The sequence below is a fragment of the Ischnura elegans genome, chromosome 4 (assembly GCF_921293095.1).
Source record: "Ischnura elegans chromosome 4, ioIscEleg1.1, whole genome shotgun sequence".
NCBI classification, from domain to species: domain Eukaryota; kingdom Metazoa; phylum Arthropoda; class Insecta; order Odonata; family Coenagrionidae; genus Ischnura; species Ischnura elegans.
In genome coordinates, this window is record NC_060249.1 from 103,992,558 (window position 1) to 104,009,832 (window position 17,275).

A 17,275-nucleotide genomic window follows, 5' to 3' on the forward strand; every position below is an offset into this window, starting at 1 on the left:
TTTTCCAAGTTCCAAATATTTTCTCCGATGCTGTAACAAAGACGTCGCATTTCCGCATGATTTGCTTACCTTTTCAGTAAAATGGATCTCCGGCGAAAATAAAGGAATTAGCATTACAATGGAAGTATATCCAATTATAAAAAAAATCGCGACGCTTGTCCTTTTCTTGGAAAATTCAGGGACTTCTTTTTTTTTCACCTCGCAACAAGACGAAGGGAGCAGATGCCTAAATAGCCCTTTCTTTCCACTGATTCGTGCGATTCATTTATATTAATAAAAAGAGTTTGCTTTTGTCCGAATCGCAGGACGAGAAGAAATTACGTAATTAATTAAATAGGGAGAATTCTAGTGCTTTTTCGGAGTTTGATTCTTTTAATTTTTCATTTTCCCCCCTCCCCTCAATTCCGACTGTCTTTGCTTCCCTGCCATCCTTTTGCCGACCCCCTTCCCCCCAGATTTTTCTCTCCCCTGCCCCTCAACCCCACTCACCTCTGCCAGGAATACGTCCAAACCCTTTTCCTCACTTCTTCTCCAACCCCTCTCCTAAAAAAAAAAGACACTACTCATTCGCCAGGACACTCTCCACCCCCTCACCTCTCTTTCCTCTACCCCGTAGACCAACGAATGTCCTCCCTCAACCTTCGCCACCCAGTTCGAAATTAACGGACTCCAGGGAAAACTTTCTTTCTTTTCCAGTCATATTTTTTCTTCTTCTCGTTTTATATTTTTTTCAGCCCTTCAAGTCCCGGAGCAGAAAAGAGGAAGAAATCTTTTTTTTTTCAACGCTCTCCATCCCCCCTCCATCTCATTCTTTGCTCATATCCAAGCTGCCTCCTTCGCTGTCCAATCCCATTTCTCAAGACGACCATCTCACCTCCCCCCGTTGACTTTTTGCCCTTTATTTCACGCGAAGATTCAATTTTAAAGTAGGCACTTCAAAATGAGAAAAGGAGCAGGAAAATGGAGTTTCTCTAGGTCCTACAAAATGTAACTCGGTTCAGGCAGTGTGATAAATATTTTTTTCCGATAGTATATTTTCTATTTCCCTCAGTTGAAAACTTCATCATGCTATGTGTTAGCAGTATCCATTACGGATTATACATGAAGATCTTCAAGGATGTATTTCAGCTATTTCTCGAGAGCAAAAGAGTTCACTACTATGGGTTATGTCAACCTAGGTATGATCCCACAAATAAGAATGAAATGGCATGGGGAAATGATGATGGCCTTTATTGAATTATCAATCACTGTGGGAAACAATGATGGCATATCCTTTTTCTGATTTGAGATGTTATACGAGGATCACCGCTTTTCGTAACGAACGTACATCTACAATGGCAACTGGAACAGGTTGAGGCGTAAGCCATGTGAAGCGCAATGGCGTCAGCTATAAATAACTTGTGAATTGTACTCGCGCATTCCATTCTGTTATGCTGAGGGGATTATGCCTCTTATATGAAAACTGGAAAAAGTAAACGTGCTTTGCTGGTAGATTGATCATGGATGAAGGAAAAAAAACCGCGGGAATTAACAGTGCATTCTGACGAGAATTTATAAGGTGCCGTTGTACATCAAAGAGAGAATTGCGTTTGGGTCGCTGTTGTATGAAAAGAGCAGTCCATGAAGACCAACTGGGTGATGAAAATGAAGTGATCATGAATTTCACGCATCGTTTACACGACGTCAAAATTTGTCCGGCTAAGTTTTTTCTCGACCACGCGAAATGATTAATCTGTCCATTTTATAGCATTGTTTTTCTCTTCATGCGCTAAAAAGTCCCGATTTTTGTGGCTGCAAAGGACAATTTTCCCAAAAAGGGCTAACATTCCTACACCTTTTACCAACGTCCATTAATTCACGCTTGAGCAGATGAATGGGGGATTTATTGAGTGTTTATAACCCTGATCCTTTTTAATGGCGTCACGCGGAATGAATACATCGATTATAATCTATGAGATGCACAGGAATGTTTGGAATCGTTTCAAAATTTAATGGATGAAGACCAAACGTCATTATTCTCAATGCTTCTTTTTCAGGAAACTTACGGTGCATTGACTCGCACATCAAAATCACTCTAAATTATAAACCGAATCGCTCCCCGAATAAAGGAAAATGAGTGAGTGATACAGACCCATTTAAGATGGGAGATTACAATACCTCCGGATATCGAGTGAGGTCAGGCGTACGGATTCGAGCCATATTATTTTATAGGTTTTTCTCGCAGGACTTTATCTTATTGCTTGTGATTGGTTGAATTATATATTCAAATTGAAATTTTTAACGTATTTACTTCTGCCAATGCAAAATACTTACATCGCAGGTATCCAAACGTATAGAATGCTTATTCTTGGCGGAATGAATTCCAGTAAATAACTGAAGTATACTGAATAGTAAAATTGCTTTCAATAGAAATATCACGGTAACCAAAATAAGGCAATGCTTTCGTTATCAGTAGTCGCAACGAGTTTCCATTTCCGCAAATGAAGACAAGGCTAATCAAGATTTTTGACGAGCTAAAAATATTGCATAAAACCCTTAATCATGGCATATGGAATAAGTATGGTGGCATGAGCATTGGCTGCACTCTTCAGCATCAATGATCGAAATGCTTTGGGTTCGCTTTCAATACAAGAACGGACTTTCCTCTCGATTTTTCTTGTTAATTTAAAGTGATGAATTTTTAACGCCGTAAACTCGTGACTGTAATCGTGACATCCATTTATAAAATTACTAAGGGGAAATGAACACTGGTAGAGGAATTTTTATGACTTCAGCCACATATCACCCCCAAGTCCATTCTTTTCTCATTTACACCCCTTCCATCAACAAACACTTCATACCCCTCCTCTGCCACACTCCAGCAACCCTGCGTCTCTCATCGCCCAGTTAAGATCCTTCATTCTGACCGAGACTTCTCCCCCTAACTCCACGATTCCTTCTCCCATCTACTCGTAATTTTCCCCTCCACCCAACTCCTTGCCGTGCAAACTGCTCAACTCTTGCCCCCTCCAACTGACGAGGGGAATCGTCATCTAGTGCCAACGTTATTAACTTGTTCGGTATCTCTTTTACTTTCTTTTCGCGGGTTAACTTCATAGCTGTAGGGGGGGGGGGGAAGGACCAGGGGAATATTTTTTCTCCTTCCTCTCACCTTCCGTGAGAGAGTTAAGTTCTCAAAGGTGACGAAAGGTTGGTGTCGCGGGAGGGAAGACCAAGTTTGGTGCTCGCATTTTTTCCCTAAAAATGTAGGGAGAGGGTGACTCGGAACTAAGGAAGGGAAAAAGGAGCAGGAGGGACGATCTACTACCCCCGAGATTGTGCCACGCGTGAGTCGCAGTAAGAGACAATCCGTGTGCTGAGATATGTTTCTACCCAAAATGCGCTGTTAACATCATAAAATGGTCATTTTGAATTAGTAAAAGACTTATAGAGACGTATTGAATTCTTCCATCTCTGTCTACATAGCAGAATATAAATTATATCTCTATGAGATTCACCAAATCGTGCTATACGCGATGATTCAAGATATTTTTTTTTACTATTTTCACGCTCGCACTCCTTCTTTGCACTAGTATTAATGGTAATATCTACGTACGTTAACGAAATGAATTATTATCTTATGCCTGAAAGTTGATTGGTGAGGACCACACTTGAGAAAACTTTGAGATGAGAATATTTTTGCTGAGATTATTTTATGCCGACCACTTAGTTTTTTGTCCAGTTGCATCCTCGATGGAGAGGCAGATAAAATGTCCATGACATTAGCATGAATGCAGACTCGGAGTCTGGATATTATATCCTGCGAATAATTTGATAACAGTGAGTTTTCTACCGGGAAAGAATATGACAAGTACACATAAGCTAGCACCATTACTTTGTACAATAGCCACTTATTCGTTAAACGGTATTTAAACAACTATGCTACAAATTTTAATGTGAGCGCAAAGTACATCGGAATTGGCGCAGGCGACTCAGATCAACTAATGCGGCCGAAAAAGGGTCTGATGGAAAGAAGAGAGGGCGAGAGAAAAAAAACGTTCTTGTTTGGTCGGGAAAAGGGTAAAAATGGGAAAGCATTTGCATAAAAAGGACTTCGGCACCTTTTATTTTGGGTCTTCGGGGAAGGGAAAACAAGGATAATGCGAGAACCTCTTAGCGTTCTGTTCTCCCTTTAAGAAAGCAATCTTGATGTCCTACTCGCAGTTCTCCCGTCGACGTCTACTGAATGGGAGGGCGTGAGTGGGAGGATGGGTGGAGTTGGGAGGAGAGGGAAGCGGTAAGTACGAAATGGACATTGGAGGGGGGCGGCGGGACGGAAAAAAATGTATGAAAAAGCTGAGAGGGAGAGGAGGTGTGAGGTAGGAGGGGGGAGGGTGCACTCTGGAAAAAAAAGAAGTCTCCACCCCCTCCCTCCCCTCCACCCCCCACCGCTCCCAGTCCAAATAGCCCCTTTGCCGCTCTTCCGAGAAATGCCCCTTCCATACTCTCCTCTCTCGCCCTTAATATTATTTTTTTTTCCGGAAAATCGCGTTTTTGATCCCGCGGAAACATCGTAAAAAGCACTCTACTATCGGAGGAGGCTGGGGGCAGGCTTGGATGTTAAGGGACGGGTGGAGGTATAGGGGAGAAGGCGCACTCAAAACCCCCATAACACCCCCCGGTTGGTCCACAACCCTCCCCCCCCCTCAATGCCGCAACGCTCCACTCTGCCCCATTCTCCCCCCGCCACATCCTCGCCTTCTCTTTTTTTTATTTAAAATTAACGGAACGCGGTGAAGGGAAGTCTTTCCCACTCAGAGCACCATCCCCGCCTCACCCTCATGTGGCATATTCTTCCCCTCCCCCAAAATACTCTCCCTCCCTGTGACCGGCACATTTCTCTATCCTCCAATATTCGCATCTAATGGACGCACCCTTTCTCGGCTCTAAATTTTACCACCTTTGCCTCACGGGGTGATTGCATCGAGTGACAAGCTGCCCGGGATCGAGAAAAATTAAAATAAATTCGTTCCTTTTCGGTTTTCACCGGTACACACCCGCATCTCTTGTGACGAAATTTTGGTGAGCTATTCGCGTAAAATTATTTTCATAAGCCTTTCTGTACGCATTAGGAGAGCTTGAAAAATTACCAAACTAGGCAAAGAGCATAAAGGGTGTCTACAATACAGGACATTTTTACTTAAAATTAGAACTTCTAAAGGGTGAATCAGGTTAAAGGTATTAAAGAAACCTATCAATAAACTCCTATGTGAAAAAATGTTCAGGTAAGTACCTCCAGTTGAACATTTCGTTTGAATCATTTGAGTCTTTTTTTAATAGGTTGGCTACCGCATGATATATGCTGACAAGAATTTTACTTTCACGATGATTTCATTATCATATCACGATCAATTTATCTCAACCTCAACATGGGTTCCGTGAATTGCCATTGCTTCCCGACAGCCGCTACCTGCTGCGACGAATGCTTCCGTCCTTTTCTCTCCCCATTCTGGCAGTATACCTCGACCCACCCATCCCATCAATGCATCCCAACACACGTGGCTCATTTGTTGCCACCATCCAACCCTTCATACCTGCCGAATCCCCATCAAAACCATTGGCAGGCTTCCCTCTGCGAAGACTATAACCATACCAATCACTTCGGGATACCCATTTATCTATCTATCTGTGCTATCATCCCCTTAAGGCTCCATCATTTAAGGTTACCCTTCGATACCGGGGCATAGACACGTTTTTCCATCACCTTGACAAGATATGTCTCTGCTCGCGCAGTTTGTGAATGTCTTTACGAAGGGAACAAGGAGTTTGGTCGTCTTGTTGGTGAACGTATGCACGATCACGTTGCCTAGGCGTGCAGTTGATTGCACGACACAAGAGAGATACGATTCGAAATCTTATAAATAGAATTTAGAATGATCCTTGCAATGTGATCACAATAGAGGGTACATCCGTGTCATGGGATGAAATTGAGGAAATCCAACTTGAGCAATGACTAGCGAGGATTCAGTGCCAATGCTGAATTTCGCGCACCGCAGGGTAACCGCAATGAGAAAAAAAGGTTTATTGTAATTTCATTTTCTATAAGACATATTTATTCTTAAATGTTCCCGAGTTTTCTACATGTTTCGGATCACGTTTGGACGGATATCTTTGCCGACCCACTCAAGAGGTTATGCGGGCCATATCTTATTATCACACCTGTAACACCATGATCAAGTTTTTCGTGCACAAACGGCAGCTTTATCCGACTCCGCGAAAAAGGCCTTGACGATTTTACCGGCATAATTCACAAAAAAGTGCCGTAATCACGTATCCCTACCTTGCGTTGTTGCTATCATTCTTCATGACTATAACTCTTAACTTTTGCTGCTCACCATTCATCGCAAATATTCTTGGATTTCGCCCTACAATGCAAGAACATCATTAGAACATTAGCATCGACGAGCATTTACCATAATTGATATTTAGGACGAAGGCGACGCGGGCAATGAGTCATAAGGCCGATCAAGTCATACACCATTCAAGACCTATTCAAGAATTTGAATGGATTTGGGTAGGGAGCAACAATTCCCGGGTGTACCTCACCGTCCAAAGAAATATAGATGGCGACGAATAGAGCGCTTAAGGTGGGACACGTTGAATTTGCAGACCGGAATGCCTTCACACTCGACTGCTGCGGAATTGGACGCAGGAAAAAAATCGCCACCTCATGCACCACGCGCAACTCTCGTACTTTCCTTTTCGCCGGAATTCCCCCTTCATCACACCCCCTCGTTTCTTTCCATCCCTCCTCTACCTTACCCCCCTCGGAGTACCCCCCTCCCACTCCCTCGTACAATCGCCACGCTTTAAATCTCCCGTTGGCTCGCTCTTAATGCCAATCCTCGCGAGATCTGCATCCTCATTCCTCCATCTGGCTTCGAAATCCTTTCTCTTCCTTCTTATCTCTCCGCATCCATCTTAACTTCGTTACCCTCTCCCCCTTCATCCAACTCATTCTCTTTCTCGGCGTGAGAGGGCGCCTTGCAAGACATGAGACGGACGACCGTCACCTGCCCTTCACCCTATACCTACTCTTCACCACCTATCGCCCCTTTTCAGGATTATTTTCGCTTATCATCATCGATTTATTATCGATGAAAAAACCTCCTGCGTATTTCTTCAGAGCGTGCTACGGTCCACTCCCTACGCAATCGTTAGGCTATAACTAGATAAAGGTACAGAAATTCTTTGACATTTGCCTTGCAAAATATTTTATTTTCCCCGAAAATTTTTGCTAGTAAATTGACGTATATAAATGTGCGGCAATTTATAATTCAAATTTAAGTAGAAGAGAAATAGTACTAGTATTAATGCACCATCAAAATGATTGGAAATTCATTTAATAATGAAAAACTGAGCAGAAATGTATGTTTTCGAAAATTGGGGTATAAGGACCACAGATGAAGTCATTGACCTTCACCTCACATTTCCCACATCTCTCTTCGTCAATGTCGTTTACCAATTTTCCCTAATAGTAACATCCCAGGCTCGAAGTAGCCACTTGCGATGGCCCAAGATCAAAGGGAATTATATCCACCTAACGGAAGGGAAAAAGAAAACCTGGGTGGAGTAACAGAAAAAAATTAAGTCTTAAGCTAATTCAAAGGGAAAAGAAAACCATGCCTGTGTCGGAAAATAATTTAAAAAATGGAGAAGGTCATCAATCTCCTACTCCAAGAGGCCGACTTATCATAAAATATATTAACAGAAAAAAGAAGGGGCTAAGAAAAAATTCCCTTCCAAAAGTATTGGCGACAAAAATGACAAATTTTCTATGAACTGGATCGAGGAGAATGGCTGCAAACGTAGTGCTAGGAATCGCCTCTGCAACGACAAAGGTAAACCTTCAGGCGAAGAAGATGAAGAGGAGACGGGTCGGGGGTGGATTACGCTGATGAAGCATTACGGACGGGAAAGAGACGCGACAATTGAATCTCGTGGTTCGGGAGCACTCCGTGATACGATGGAGAGGCAGGGCACGGGGAAGCGAGAAAAGGAAGAGGAAAAAATCGAGATCCGCGGCTGCGGGAAAGAAAAGAGCGGCGGGCAAAGGAAGGGTGGCGGGAGGCCCGACGCGGTTTTTAAGGGACACATCACAGAGGTGACTAATTCTTCAGCCACCGACGAGGAGACCCGCCCTCTATAGCCTTCAAACCCGTTGCCGACGACCCCCCCCCCCCATTATGTGCAGGTACTCACTAATGCCCCTTTGGACGCCCCCGACGTTTCATCTTCCTGACACGCTACTTCCCCACACTACCCTCCCCGGGATCACTTCCATCCTGTTCCGAATTTTTAGACCTTAATGCATGCTCGCTTAACTCGATTTTGGGGGTGTACTCCAAGATAATCTGTGGAAGGCCCTACAAGTCTCCAGTCGGGTCACACGTCGAGTTTTAGGCAGAGAACTAAAAGAAGTGCCTAATGAAGGGATAAAGGACAGTGCAACATAAAAAGTAGCATTCCTAAAACTAAAATTTTTGTTTTAAATGGTTTTCATGCTAAATAATATCACTCAGTAATTTTTCTTTCTCCGTGCATACCAAAGAAAACTTAAGATTCTACTAAGTTCAGCGAGGAATAATTCAAACAAATGCAACTGCGTGTAATAATGTTGGTTGACCTGCATTGATTCGGGAATGAGGTATCTGGCATCAAAACTCCATAACCTATCGTACAAACGCTCTATGAATTCATTTAATTCCCAACAATCTTCACAATTATATGGATCGCTTGGAAACCAACCATCCTTTTGAATGAAACACTGTTTTTTAAACCAACTATTCAATACTATAAGCTATAATAAAAGCCACAAATATCCTCAGGGGGGCATCATAACATTTCACTTATAGAATCACAATTATGAAAGGAAAGATTGAACTAGGGTGAGGCAGGAGATGATATAAAAGTATGGCTTGCGAATAAAGAGGCAGTTTCAAGGAAATACTTCGCAAAAAAATGGCATTGAATATTTAAAGAAGTTAAGCTAGTTTATTAAACTACATGAAGGTAATCGTTTTATAATGCATACGGCAAGGCCTGCGACCCAGTTTCATTTAATCAAATAGCTCATGTAATGGCGAGAAAAATTAAGTATTTATTTGCCGAACTACGATGTTAGCCCTAAAATAGCATAACCGAGAAAGAATAACTCACCGAAATCACCCACTCTGATAAAACCATATAGCGCCCTGTTCGAGGCTGTAAACTAGCCCACCCTCGCCCCCACTTTGGCCAATAACCGCACAAGGCCCTAGCTGTACCTCTCAATCCAGACCGCCCCATTCTCCCTCGAGTCGTCCTTTTTCCGTCTTATGGGAGATCAAGGCTCTTGATATTCGTCCGGAAGAAAACCTAATCTCGTAGAAGGGGGGTGGGGTGGTAGGGAGATAGTAAAGGAGAAAGGGGTGGGCGGATAGGGTATGAGGGACGAAGAAAGTTACGGTTTCTCGTGAGAAGAAACGATTTCCAAAGAACGAACTCCGAAACTTACATAACATTCTTGCTATCGGTTGGAAACTCAAAACATTGCGGCCACAAAAAAAAGGAACGCGTTTCAGATGGAACGGAAGGCGGCCATAAAATTTTGATTCCTTTGAATAATCATCTTGTGTCGATTTCGTGCGGATAGCTTAGGAAGGGTATCGCCCGTTTCCTAAAATATTATGTTTCGCGGTTTACTTCCCAACAGGTCCATTAAAGCTTCGATCGGAGCGTTCTCCTTATCGTTCCATGCACGTATCTACGAAGCCAAGTACTCAGGTCCCAAGGCACATCGGTTTGGAAGTGGAAAAGCACTTAAAGTATCCTGCAGTTTTAAAGTAGTCATAATACTATAATACAAACATAAAAATTGAGAGTAAGTATATTTTTTGCCATTATTGTTTCTCATTATTGTTAACCCCTCGTGTGGAATGTAACCCATATAAAAATACTTAGCTTTGGATGTACAAAATACTAAAATTACTTATTTGAATGGATTGCGGTGAATGATAACCATGGTTACAATGAATAATCATGCATGCATGAAAAATATGTCCCCGATAGCAGATGAAAAGGACTTTACTTGACGAAAAAGAAACTTCGTATGGAGGAATGCGCATTTAAATATGTGAGAAAATAATGTCGTTTTTAAAAAGGTATAATATATTAAGTTCACGTCAAGTCTCAACGTAACTCAGATATTCTCCTTTATAGCTCGTAACTGCGGGCAAAATGCAAGCGGCTATCTTTATCAGGTCGCATTTGATTGATTCTGCGATTCACTTTTCGCTTAAGAATACGCAAGTGAAGTGACCAGCAATAGTCACTTCCTTATCTGAGGGTATCCTCGTGCAAGGTTTCTTGTGATTACAGAATTATTTCTTTTATCACTGTCTGGAGGTCTGAAAGAGAGTCTCAGGGGTTCAAGAGTGGAAGAGGAAGGAAATATGATAACGAAGAGGAAGGGTGGAGGCTTCAGAAACAACCCCGTCCCGACAGAAGGATCGATCACCCTACTGGAGGGCGGAAAGGAATTTCCATTACCAAATAAGCAAGATATGAAGGGGGAGGTGGGAGGGAGAGCTCGGCCCAAGGAAGGATGGTGAAGATGAAAAAATTCCCGCCGGACCAGCGGCTTACCATATAGCCCCCTTTTCTTTTTAATCCCAGAAGGAATAAAAAAACCCACCCCAGGGGTACCGCACCCCCTATAAGCAGCCAAGCATTGGCGTAAGGGCTGGGGGAGGAGGATGGGAACCCTTTCCCCGCTCCTCTATTCGCATACTTGAGGTCTGCCCTTCCAATTCCCCTTGTTGCACACATCTTTCCCTTGACCGCTGGGCCACCCTACCCACCCTCGCGTCCTTTCCAAGCTAAAGAGGGCGGAAAAAAGGGCGGAGGAGGGCCGTTAATATATGTGAACTTGAAGAGAGGCTGGGGGTGAGAAGGTATTAAAAAATGGGGTGAACAGGGTATCGAAGTTTAGGGTACAACCCCGAGCCTCCTCCCTTTAGCCCTTCACCTCACATATTCTACCTCTTCGAAAAGAAAGGACCAAGACCCTTCTCTTCCCCTCCCTAGTCTATACCCTGAAATGAAATAACTACCTATGCCCATTCACTGACATAAGTACGTTGCCGACCTCGGTGACGTCTGACTGCTATCCTCGTTTGCTGACCAGGATTTCATGATTCTATTCCCTGGGTGGAATCTACACCAAGCAATACAAGAGTATGCATGATTGTTCAATCCAAATTTTCCATGCTTGTGAAATGCAAGAGAGGAGTAAGGATTATTATTTTGCCGGTTAAATAAAATTTCAATCATTATGTATCGTGAGACACAGGGACGCATGACACAAGCACGAAAAGAGTGAAATGTATGCCGCGAGTTTCGAAAATTCGAAAAAAATGGAGGATAATCGCAAATGATGAGGAGATTTTAATATTTCCTGAAGATACTATCAATATATCTTAAAAAAATCAGCCTTGAGTGGTGTTCCCAATAAGTATCGGAAATGAATACCGGTAAAAAAAAGCTAAACGACAAGAATAATTGTGTTTAACGTCAAATAAACAGTTCAATATTAATTCCTGGGTAAGTATCAGTGAGGGCGCATAAGATTTTTTCGTTTAGAAGAGCAGTACGCTATCATCATTTGGTGCCCCCGTATCCCTATCTGCCCCCCACCCCCTTGTCCACCACGCATGGCCGGATCGATGGAGATAATCAATTATTCCGGGAATGTGGAATACGGGAGCGCCACGGGCTCGTTCCACTCATAAGAAACGCATCTCGTGAGTAGAGTGATTTTTTTCCGCTCAACTCCCCTCCAGCTCCTCCACTTGAGGAGAGGAAGGCAGGGTAAAGAAAGAAAATCGTTTGGCTCCACATTATCCCTTAACAGGAGGGAGCATCCAACCAGCTAAGCACTCGGTATTTTCTTGCCGGAAACAATGTTGGGGAGGAAAAAATTCAATATCTTCCCATCGAGGAAAAGATAATAAAGTAGTTTTGAAAAACAAAGAGGCCTTTAACAACGAATCCCTCAGTATATGTGTACAAAATTTTCAATGCTGAGATCAAATGAGATATGCCGTTGGGTTTTCCAATTTCCTAGCGTGAAGGCAACTACGTGGTATTAGCATGGCCATATGCACGTAATGAATGAATGAGTCATTCATTGGAACTGTGAGGAAGCAAAATTTTTTATCGTAACCAGCATACAATAACAGCAATCAACTGATTTATTATGAAATATAGACAAATCGACTTTTCAAAATTATTTGTTTTTATAATGAATAATACGCTATAAGTTCGTAGAAGAAAATAAAAAAAACAAGGAATTGATAGGATCATAACTATGGGGAAAAATATTACTTTCTTCAAATGTAACGGAATGGTATGGAGGGAACGTTCAACTCTGCATCCTTCCGCTGTTCTCAACCCTTGAACTGGATCTTTTCGAACAATTCCGTGAGTAATCTTTAAGGAAGAAAATCCGGATTTGGATCTTCAGTTTTATTTGATCCATTCTTCTCCCATCTGCAAACGGGTCAAGGAGATGGGTTGATGGCGAATAGGATTCTAAGGGGTGAGGGGTGTTGGGGGAGGGGAGATAGGGGGCGGGGAAAGATGCAGATCGCCAAGGAAAAATCATTACGAGTGCCTACTTATCCACTCCCCTCCCCTATCGACCCCCTCACCCTCCAACACCGAGAGCATCATCCCATAGACTGTCTAGCATCCCCCTCCACTCCTAACTGTCCACCACGAATTCCAAATCCAAAATCCGAAAAAAAAACTTCTGCTAAGAGCAAAGAGAGCCATCGATTGATTCTTATCGTGAACTAATTTTTGTCGCAATCGCAGCCTTTAAATCGGAGAACCGATATGATATCCTTGAAACGTATTAACTTCCAATTTTTGTATTCACCCATTTTCTTCCTATGATGGTGTTTATCCAGCCAACTGCACTCTAAAGAACGTTTTTTTGAATTTGAGTTTTCTGAAGACGGACCAAATCTTAAAATGTTGGTTTTCGTGTGGTTTGAAGTGATATAAGATTATCCATGCTCTTAAAGGTAAATTGCGGTTTTTATGATGTCAATTTCGACAAGGCTTTTAGTGAGGCAGTTCACTCTCTTGTTGCATTCACTATTTGCAGCAAAGTGACATTTACAGGCAAACAGGAGCATAAGGACATCAGAAAGTGCATATAAGAGCAATGAAATTTCTCGCTAAACGCAGTACCGAACATTTGTATTGACGATTCTCATTCACAAAGACGTCTGCGCCAAGCCCGATTACAAAGGGTTCATACTTCGTTCCCCAGTTCAAAAGTGTTTATTTTCGCGGAAATAAATGCAAACATCCTCGAGATAAGCAGTATTAATTTCAGATTTGAAATTATCACAAAACCATTCCATGCCTTCGCACTACATCCAGGCAGGCAGATCTCACGGATAGTCTTTGACGCACTTCAGCTAAATACCGTGGCTATCAGCTGTTTCCTTATGTTACTATCTTACCGTCCAACCAACCATTCCTTCCAACAAGACGGCGTCAGTTTTTTTCATCATCCCCGCATTGTTTTTTTTTCCTTCGACGGCGCCGTCCGAAGGCGACTCCTTTCCCCCGCTAAGAGTACCCACCCCTCCCTGGGAGCCCTTCCCTTCGACCCACGCGCTCTCTCAGGCGTGGAGAGAGAAAAGAACGGAGATTTAAGAGGCTGCACGGCTTCCTAGGCGGCGGAGGCTGAAAGGTGAAGCCGGCGACGCCGACCGACCGACCGACCGCCCTCCTCCAACCCTTCCGCTCCGAGGACTAGCATCCCTTTGTGTCCGGTGCATCCGCTGGCTGGGTGGAGGAGAAGGGGTGCTCTTATAGTCGATTTACTCCAGAGGTGGGAGGGTTGAGGGGTGAAAGGAAAAGAGATGTAGAAGAGAGAGAGAGAAAGATGAGAGAAGGAACTGTCCGGAATGAACGGGCTCTTTGCGGCGAAGACAGAAGAGGAGGCAGGTAATCGCCTCTCGAGTGTAAAGGGTGGTTATGAGCGGAGAGTGAAAATAAAATGGCAAGCAATGGGAAGAAATAGCTCGTCTCCAGGCGCAACCCAGGCAGTAGATAAGAGAGGAGGTGGTGAGATTGTCAGAAGCCCTTAGAAAAAGATATATAAAAGGATGTAAAAAGGGAATATTTATCATCCCATGTTCGTGAGCAATAACAATCATTACTTACAACGATAGCTTATACCTATTTATAAAATATTTCCCAAACAATAAACCAAATGAGTAATAAAGGATCAATGCGTATTAACACGTAAATATATCAATTGTACATTGATGTGGAAGAAATTAAAGGGTGAAAGATACACTTCAAAGGGGTCAAAAACAACTAGGTACAATAGAGAGTGAAGTCTGCGCCACAAAAAAACAAAATTAATCGACACACGTGGGATTTAAATTTGCTCAGCTGATTGAAACATTCATTTAAGGACAGAAGACGATTTTTTATAAAAGACTTATGTCTTCACATATAAGAAAGGACACCTACTCAAAATGATATGGGACGCCTTCGTTTCATTTTACCTCCAGCGTTCACAATAAAGGAATGTAAACATTTTCCTGAATCTAACAGAGAAAAACCACGCCACAGAATAAGCGATAATTATGTTGGTTTCTTAAACTACTCGAACTTATTGAAAATATTTGCACAATTACGACATGATCCAGTATACTCGCTGATTCTGTTGTCTCCCCTCATGAGACCGAAAATTCTGAGAGAGGTTGGACTCTTCCTCCTTATTTTCTCACATTTTATTCCGTGATAACGTGAAATGTCCAAACCTCATAATCTACCTCAACTCTATGGCAAGAAGGAGCTAGCGAGAGACCTTAACAAGTAGTGGTAAGGAGGCTGAAGACTGAGACGTTGGTCAAGATGGCATTTAATAGCTCTAGAGAAGAGACAATAGGAAATGCGAGCGGAGGAAGAGGGGGTGGGGGAATAGGGGTGGGTAAGGGAGAAGGGGGAGGGGTAGGGTCGGAACGCAGCCGGGTGATATGTACATATATAAAAAAGTGAAGTCGTAAGGTGTTTCTAAAAGGGGCGCAAATGAAATTGTCACGGATCCGTAGCCAAGCATCTTTTCCAGTCAGCTAAACCGCCAATTGTTTCTTTCCATCGCGGTCGGAAAGGGTGGAAAAAATGTCCATCAGCAGTTTTCACGGAGAGACGGAGTCGGAATTGCCAGTCGAGGTGCGACACGACACGGGTCGCTGATCTCCGATTACCAGCGCCGTCGGTGACTCTTAACATTTCAAACATGACATTGAAAACGCTGCAGATCCACGTTTAGGCAACTTTTTGCCAAATGGTGCGTTTAACTTATCATTCACTATTTGTTCTAATTATTCTTCTTTCGGTTCTTCGTCACAAGTATTACAAATACTCATTTTAGGCCGAACAAAATTGCATGGGAGGAAGGTCACCTTATTGGGCATAAAAAAATCATGACGACATATTAACTAAACAATATATTCAAAATAAAACTATATCCACGTGGAATTCCCATAATTCACCAGAAAATACCTTTTTTACTACATTTTCCAGGTTGTTTGATGATATGTAATTTATGAAATGCTCATCTTTCCCAATGGGGGATAAAAATGAGACCGATTTCGGAAAAATAATAACCCAAAAAAAATGAGGTTAATTAAAAATGGATAATTGACTTTTGAACTAGGGGAAACACCTGAATGATACCTTGGGAGTAGGATGTCCATAAATCAAAGTGAAACCCATGTGTCAGAAAATGGTGAAAATCACCACTTGAAGTTTCAGAAAACATTATTTTCGAGTCGCTTTTACAATTTTCCCTGACATTCCCTGGCGTCCTAGGTTTTCGAGAAGAGGCTGCACCGCTGAAAAGTGAATCCGGCAAACCTTGATATTTCTTTTTTTTATATTCTCCTGCATTAAACTTGGCAGCATTAAAGTCGGTCCAAGACGTGGGGCAGTGAAGAGAAACAAATTGTCTCGTCACCATGTCAACCCATCACGCGCGAAGAAAAATCTACGTCAGAGATTCGAGCTGACGCTTGGGACGTAAATTTCCTCGCTCAATATCATTAGGGGGTGTGGAAGGCTACACGGGATTTCCACTGGTCAGGTTCTCCAACTCCATCTCGGCTGACGTTTCGATGGGCGAGTTGTCCATCGTCTTCAGGGCATGAAGACGATGGACAACTCGCCCATCGAAACGTCGGCCGAGATGGAGTTGGAGAACCTGACCCGGTGGAAATCCCATGTAACCTTCCACAATTCTATACGCTGGGAAAGTCTTCAATCATCATTAGGGGGTGTTGATGGGCGCTATGATGGCGGTTTGGGGCTGCACCCTCTCGGGCCGAGACTTACCCGTGTGGAGTCGCGTATGCTGCTGGACGTGCGACAACTGCTTGAAGCGCCGGTCGCAGTAGGAGCACTTGTAAGGCTTCTCCCCCGTGTGAACCCGGATGTGCTGAACCAGCTGATGGTTGGACGAGAACGACTTGAGGCACTGCTGGCACTGGTGCGGCTTGGACTCCGGGCCTCCGACGCCGCCGCCGCGCTGAGCCTCCCGCGCGTGCATCTGCATCGCGCTTTTGTGCATGAAGATCTGAGCATCGCAGGGCGTGAGCGGCGACGAATGCAACGAAACAAACGGGGCGGTCAGCAAGATTCGGGGAAGACGGTGCGGGGTTGGAGATGAGGGAGGAGACTACTTTTTGTTTTGGGGACACCCCACCTGCGAAGACTCGGAGGTTCTTGAGTGCCGCCAGGACAGCATCCGCTTTATATCCGCTAGCAGCAGGCGAGACTACGACCGTAATGCTGGAAACGAAAGCTTACAGACTAAAAGGCTTGAATGCAGTCAAAGTGTAGGGTACCGTGTGGCGGGAGATGTAAAATTTAAATGCGAAAACATTAGCCTCAAGATGCCAAAGGAATAAAAACTTGTAGAAAAGCACGTAGATGCAATGAACTTGTAGAAAAGCATGTAAGCGTATCGAGCTTAACTTGGTGGTAGGCTTGACAAACATATCATGTTTATAAAAATGTTAATATTAAATATCAATCGTAACTTTACATTTAATTTTGATTATTCACCGGCAAACGTTTCATCACCTTGTGCTACTATTAAGGTAATGATACGAAGTGCTGAAATATTGGCTGGTCAAGGAATTAAATTTGTGTTGATAGATAC

General features: G+C 43.2%; 1 protein-coding gene across 1 annotated transcript in view; it reads right to left on the reverse strand.

Annotated features, from left to right (window-relative positions):
• The window catches only part of LOC124158211 (zinc finger protein 543-like), a 155,917-nt gene that overhangs the window by 49,065 nt on the left and 89,577 nt on the right, over nt 1-17,275 (reverse strand). The window contains exon 3 of the mRNA XM_046533400.1: nt 16,447-16,687. Coding sequence (XP_046389356.1) covers nt 16,447-16,687 — 241 coding nt within the window. The remainder of the gene's footprint in view (nt 1-16,446; nt 16,688-17,275) is intronic.